The sequence below is a fragment of the Medicago sativa genome, chromosome 8, assembly GCF_051527215.1.
Source record: "Medicago sativa cultivar Bolivia chromosome 8, Bolivia_mono, whole genome shotgun sequence".
Lineage (NCBI taxonomy): Eukaryota > Viridiplantae > Streptophyta > Magnoliopsida > Fabales > Fabaceae > Medicago > Medicago sativa.
In genome coordinates this window covers 14,989,915-14,996,526 of record NC_140756.1, presented here as the reverse complement: position 1 = coordinate 14,996,526, position 6,612 = coordinate 14,989,915, and the positions used below count along the sequence as shown (strand labels likewise).

Here is a 6,612-nt window from a genome sequence, read left to right as displayed (position 1 = left end):
TATACCCCTATACATTTATATGCAAACTAAGCAATGGATCACAAATTTATTTCATTCCACTTTCTTTTTATGAAAACCATCTAATTTTATCAGTCCAAACATACCCTAATTAATATTATCATTATCATTACCCTAGCCTTCATAGTTTAAAACCCTAAGCTAGATAGATGAAGGAAAGAAATACAATATAACTTTTTTTTCTTCCTTAAATATGTTTATGGTTACATTGTTGCATATATGATTGTTAATGCAGATGGGTGCCAACATATATATGTGCTGCACTATTATGATGCTTTTGCATGTCATTTTATTAAAAAGAATCCATTCTCTACGAAACCAAAAGCTTAAAAATACATAAATTATTATTTAAACAATGGCAATATTTCACAATAAATAAAGCCACATATGGCGTTTAACCCAAATCCAACCAATACAACTAAAAACTATTCATCTTGAGTAATGATCTCTCTCTCTCTCTCTCTTGGTATTCATTTTATGTCTCTCTCTCTATCTATATATTTTTATTGTATTAACCTTGTTACTTGTTTGCCACTTCATAGATAGATGACAATTAAAAATCAAAAATAAAAATAAGGGTTCAAAATAAAACCCAATTTACAGCCCAAGAGAGAAAGGGAAGCCAGTTGAACCCAACCAACTAGACCCACCAATAAAACTTCCAGGAGTAAAACTTTGTGCCTCAGCAGCACTAGTAATGACCTTAAACCCTTTCCAAGTAACCCTCTTAGAAGTTCCAGCACCAGGACCAGTATTTAGATATTCCCTATAAACCAAAGTATTCAATGCAAAATTACCATTCCACTCATGCCATCCAACAGGGTCAATAACATCACTAATACTACTTTGCATGAAAACTGTTCTTGAATATTCCTTCCAAGGTCTACCAAGATAAGTAGGAAAACTTCCTTTCACACCCTCTAAATCTTTAGTTGCACCAATTCTACATTTTTGTATCACAATTCCAGTGTTTTGATTAGGATCAACCCTACCTTGTGCTGTGACCATATTTTTTTGTCCTGAATTAGGTCTCCTAGCATGTATGTCACAATTTTGGAACACAACAGCTGAATTACCAAAGATGAAATCAACTGTTCCTGAAATGAAACAATTGACAAAGAATTGTCTATTGTTGTGAACATAAAGTGTGTCTTGGTATGCTATGATGTCACAATTGTAGAATGCTGATAGGTCAGCACCAACTCGTAGGGCCACTGCTTGGTGCTTTGCGGGTCCTGCTGTGTTTTGGAAAGTTATATCTCTTGCTAAAAAGTTTCCTCCCACTATGGCTGCAATTACATGTAAAGAGAGAATCATGAAAAAAAGTGATTTTATTTTTTGTTACACTTTCACATTTTTAGTTTTTTTTTTTTGAGGGATTTCACATTTTTAGTTGGAATGTGGAAATTGACTATACAAAAGAAGGGACAAATATTTTGAAAAAACAATCACGTGGGCACACACACTTAATGTACTAAGTGCTTGTGAATAGTGTTTGAGGATGAGTTGTGTTCAACTAATATTGTGTGTCACACTCACAATTACAACCTCTACAAATTAAGGATGCCTATGAAGTGCTAAGATTTGCAAGGTTGACATGATTGTCAATTTTCTTCTAATAGATCATTTATTAATTTCTCTTAATTGTTAACATTAAGAAGAGAACTCTTGATTGAGAATGAATGTTGTATTAAACTATGGTGGTTAAATAAATTCGAATTAGGGTTACTATAATTAGAATTAGTATGGTTGAAGGAGCTTCAAAGTTCAAGGCAGTTGAGTGGTCTAATTGTTAGTAAATGGATCGCAAATTTGGTGACAATTAACTTCCATATCTACAAGGCAAGCTACTAGCTTCTTAAATTGTCATCAACTTTTTCTAAGGGCAAGTTGTAACTTGAGAGGACATGATGAGATAAGTCCAAGTCACAAATGTACAAACTATAGCACCAAAGGACAATAATACACTGAATAGCCACATCAACTAGACTTTTCTTGTGCCAATTGTTGTCGTCATAAACATGATCTTATCTCTAAATATAATTGTGAACGTATTTATTGAAATTAAATTCTATTTATTTTTAAATTTTGTTACGAATTTAAAGACACCAACACTTCAAAATATAAAACACCACTTTAATTAAATAGATAAAAATAAATAAAGACAATTCAAAAATAACATATGCGCCTCAAGAAAATATGAACATAAATTAAAAATTAGCAAAACAATATCGTATGGTAAACTTTAAAATAAGTTTGAATATTATTTATTTCCTCTCAAAAAAAGTTTAAATACTATTTGATTAGACTAAGATTTGATCAATTAGAAAAACCACATATTAGTATATTAGAGGACAATATTGGAGAAGTGAGTGAGATATGCATAAGGTGCGTCATGGCATGAAGATAATGACAGGTGTGCGAAAGATTTTAATGTGAAAGCGAATGGGAACTTTAGGATTAAATTAATAGTCAATATAAAAAATGTCATGCAAGGATATGGCTATAATGTTAAGGGAGCCATATGCATGATTGAAGCAAATTAGGAAGCATCATGGAATGTTCATGGCTTGAAAGTTCAAACTTGAAGATGACAACAAAAAGATGAAAGAGACTGATCGAATATATAAAGCCAAATTTGATGAAGATTTGTCTAGCTGTATTGCAACCCTTTTCTCTATTCAGATGTAACATATTTATTTTATTTTTTAAAAAAGGTATACTCTTTTTTTTTTGTTACAAAAGGTATTTATACTAGTCTTTTTTTATAAAAAGTAATTTTCTTTTGCAATAAACTTTTTATAAAAAGTAATTTTCTTTTGCAATAAACTTTTAGATGAAGATTAAGTTTGTGATAAAATTCAAAAAATTAACAAGTTAAAAAGAGAATATCAACTATTTGTATATATGCAGTAAAATATATCAACTAATGATTTGTTTGTGTATTATTGATATTACTTATTTTAATATATAAAGTGAACATCTCACATTATAAAAGAGTCTGATCCACAGTTTTTGACGCCAAAACAACATATTTATATATTTTTTCTTGAAGAAATTCAGATAAATTTTGTGGGTAAATTGAAGATCAATTTAAATATATGAAGTTTCTTTTTATGTATTTTAAATTTTATTTTACCACACACACACACACACGGACTACAGAGAGCCATCAGTTTTACCAGAAAATCAGACAAAAATGGGTAACCTCATTTTCATAATTTTTTTATGCAAGGGAGAACTATGTCCTGAACAGACAATAACAGAAGAAGAAAGAAAGTATATTTTAATTTTATGCTTTATAGAATATTTATAAAATATAAAAATGCATTTGATTTTTTTTCTAAAACACGGGTGAACTGCACAATGCACATGGAAATTATTAAATCTTAACACTGAGCATAAAAAGCCAGAACACAATAAGACCAAATATTTGACTAAAAAAAATAGAGCCATTTTCAGAGAACACTGAACAACAAACAATCCATGTGCATGCTGACCCATTTGATTGAAAATGGCAACTTGATTGGAGGGAACAAATTTTCTTAATTATAATAAATATGATGAACCTTTTTGACAAAATAATTATCATGAACTAGAATTGTTCCATGTTCATGTTGTCTTATATCTGGGGCCACAATAAATCTAAAATTAAAGGTGTTAATTAGTCTTACCATATTTAATTACTATTAGGTCCATCCATGTGTGAAATCATCAATCAAGATATTGACTACACCCTATACCTTTTTTTGCCTTAATTGGATTTCAATGTTATTTAACATCTCACAAGTCACACACTCATACTTCAATGACTCATTCATTGGAGTAGCTAAACAAACTTTTTCAATGTTTCTAATATTTTCTGATGTCACTTAGTCCTATTTTTCTGTATATACGTACTATCCCAATATGTTGGACACATTTTTTGACCAATGGTGGACATTTCTGTTAGTTTGCACAAAATATAATATTTAAGACTTTTGCTAATTTATCTTGTGACTAATGCTTCCAAGAGAAAATAAAAAACTAATATATATTATTCAAAAAAATGTTTCATTTTACAAAAACAAATAGATCACCACTTGAAAACAAAATGCAATTTTTTTAAAATGAAAATCAAATTCATTTATTATCTATTTAATTTAATAAAAAGTTATTTAAGTTAATACAAGTCTCTTGTAACTTCACTAGAGTCTTCAAAATTTGTCTTTAGGACTAAAAAATGTCTATTCATGAAAAAATGATTCATTTTAGAACATGCACTCGTTTTCTATGGAAAAAAACATGGTTTTCGGTGGCTTGCGAGAAAGTCCTAAACTAAATCCTTGTTTTGTCATTGAAGTATGTAAATCAACAAACAAAGCACATTCCGAGGACACCCACATGCACATGATTTCATTATCTAGGTAGGGACATTCATTTAAACAAAACATTCATCGTATACATACGACCGTTGCATCAAGTAAAATATGAAAAAGATATCCACATATGTCCAATCATTTTAATTTTTTAAAATGGATGGATAACATACCAAAAAAAACTGCATTATTATGAATATATATAACATATGTATAAGTAAAAAAAATGAAAGTGATTGAAGTGAAGAAAAACTTACCGACAGTGGCTGAATGAAAAGTGGTGCTTCCATCAACAACATTTCTACTACCAGTAATAATAGTATTAGTTCTACCATCTCCCAAAAACATAATATTAGTTTTCTTCTTTGGCACCTCCACATTTTCTTTATACACCCCAGCTTTTATCTTAATAACATATCTCTTACTACTCTTCAAAGGAGCAGCAGCCACAGCCTCAGACACTGTCTTAAAGTTCCCACTACCGTCTGCCGCCACCACCACGTCCGCCTTTACCGTCGATCCTTGAAGTAGTCTTCTGTCCCCCGCCGATATCCACTCCGGCCAACCCACCCCATTTTCCTCCTCCAGTAATTTTCTATTTTTGTTACTTCCCAATACCATGTTGGTTTGTTCAAATTCTGCTATGTCTTTGTCTGTCATGTTCTTAGTCATGGCTAATGCATTACTACACATGTGCTCCACGTGAATTTGGCCTGCTTGTAGAACCTTCCTCACTTCTTTATCGGCATCGTCGTGAGAGAATCCATCCAAACAAGTTACCTGATTGGTTATGGCGGAACTTATGAGTGTTTTAAGATCATCAGCATGTTGATAAAGTGTCTTTTTACTCGGGTACAGTACAAGATCATTTTGTGCTTCTTTGAGCTCATCTAGTGTTTCATCAATAGTTTCCAAACAATCATGAAGAGCAACTTTCTCTCTTTTGGTAAGAGTTTTTCGCAAAAGAAGTTTTTCGACGGTGAAGTAATTGTGTTCAACGGCTCTAGTTGTGATGTTTAAAGACAATGAAATCACATCTTTGTGGTTGGTGAGTTTATGAGTTATGTTTGGCTCAGAGGAAATGGCTGAGAAACATAGTTCAGGGTAGAGAGTGGCGGTGCAAGCAGATTTGAGTATGGCGTGAGAATGGTGAGAGAGTGAAAGAGAAGATGAAGCAATGCTGTTGTTTTTGCTTTTGTTGGAGTTTTTGGTTGTTGATGCAACAATGGCTACTATGGAAGCTACAATGAGAAGGGTTGTAAAGAGGGAGATGAGGAGTTTTTTCTTGTTGCCGGAATTCGAGATTCCGGCGAGGGATTGTTTTATTTTGTTCATGATTGATTTGAAAGAAAGTGTGTTGAAGAGAAGAAGATGAAAGAGGAGGAGGAGAGAAAGGTGTGGTGAAGAAAGAAAGGGGAAGAAGAAATTATTTATATTGTTGGATTTAGAATAAGTATTATTGTTAATTGATATGTTAATTATTATTATTATAACTTTTAAATCGAAAATGTTTTTTTTTTCCTAAAGTTTTCACTTTACAGGGTAATGTGTATATTTAGTACTGAATGATACTCCCTCCGTCCCAATTTATTTGACCCCTTGGCTCATTTCACACAGATTAAGAAAAATGTATAAATAAAGGGGAAAGTAGAATATATTGTATTGGGAATGATAAAAGTAGTATTATTTAGTGTTATATTGTATTGGGAATGATGAAAGTTGTATTGAAAATTGAAATGGGTCAGTTATTTTGGGACACTTTTTTTTAGAAAATGGGTCAGTTATTCCGGGACGGAGGGAGTAAGAAAAAGGAATAACATGTGAATAATGCGGGTTTAGAGAAATCCAAAGGCTAGGTACTTCAATTTGTACAATCATTGTGTTATTTGTACAATCATTGTGTCAATTTTTATGAAAACTTTTTTTTGTCATAATTTTACGTTCTTTCTTTATTATTTTGATTTTTTATCAATACTTACATTTTGTAAATATATGATTGTTCAATAAATTATCATATAAATGATTGCTCAAATAAAATTTCTCTTTTTCAAATTATAAACTTTTAAGTTTTTTACGTGAATTTGTCGAAATAAAAATGTTTTTCATGTGAAAAAAAAGGACAGACAAGAGTTTTGATTTCTAGGTGGATGTACTCAAGCTTGATTTAGATTGAATGACAATATAAAAGAAGACACCACTAATGGGGGTTAGAGACTCATTAGTGCATGTTTGGAAC

At 31.3% G+C, this 6,612-nt stretch overlaps 1 protein-coding gene across 1 annotated transcript; it reads right to left on the bottom strand.

The window, feature by feature from the left end:
* Positions 1-344: 344 nt before the first annotated feature.
* Positions 345-5,778, bottom strand: LOC146897252 (pectinesterase-like). Its single transcript, XM_085735079.1, has 2 exons — positions 4,634-5,778; positions 345-1,307 (listed from the first exon to the last, which is right to left on the bottom strand). Exons 1-2 carry the CDS (start codon positions 5,709-5,711, stop codon positions 616-618), a joined length of 1,770 nt encoding a protein of 589 aa, XP_085591205.1. The 5' UTR covers positions 5,712-5,778; the 3' UTR covers positions 345-615.
* Positions 5,779-6,612: the final 834 nt, after the last annotated feature.

Coding starts and splice junctions, on each gene's coding strand:
- LOC146897252 (XM_085735079.1), bottom strand. CDS start 5,711: ATGAACAAAATAAAACAATCCCTCGCCGGAATCTCGAATTCCGGCAAC. Junction 1,308..4,633: donor TTTTCATTCAGCCACTGTCG/GTAAGTTTTTCT, acceptor ATGTAATTGCAG/CCATAGTGGGAGGAAACTTT.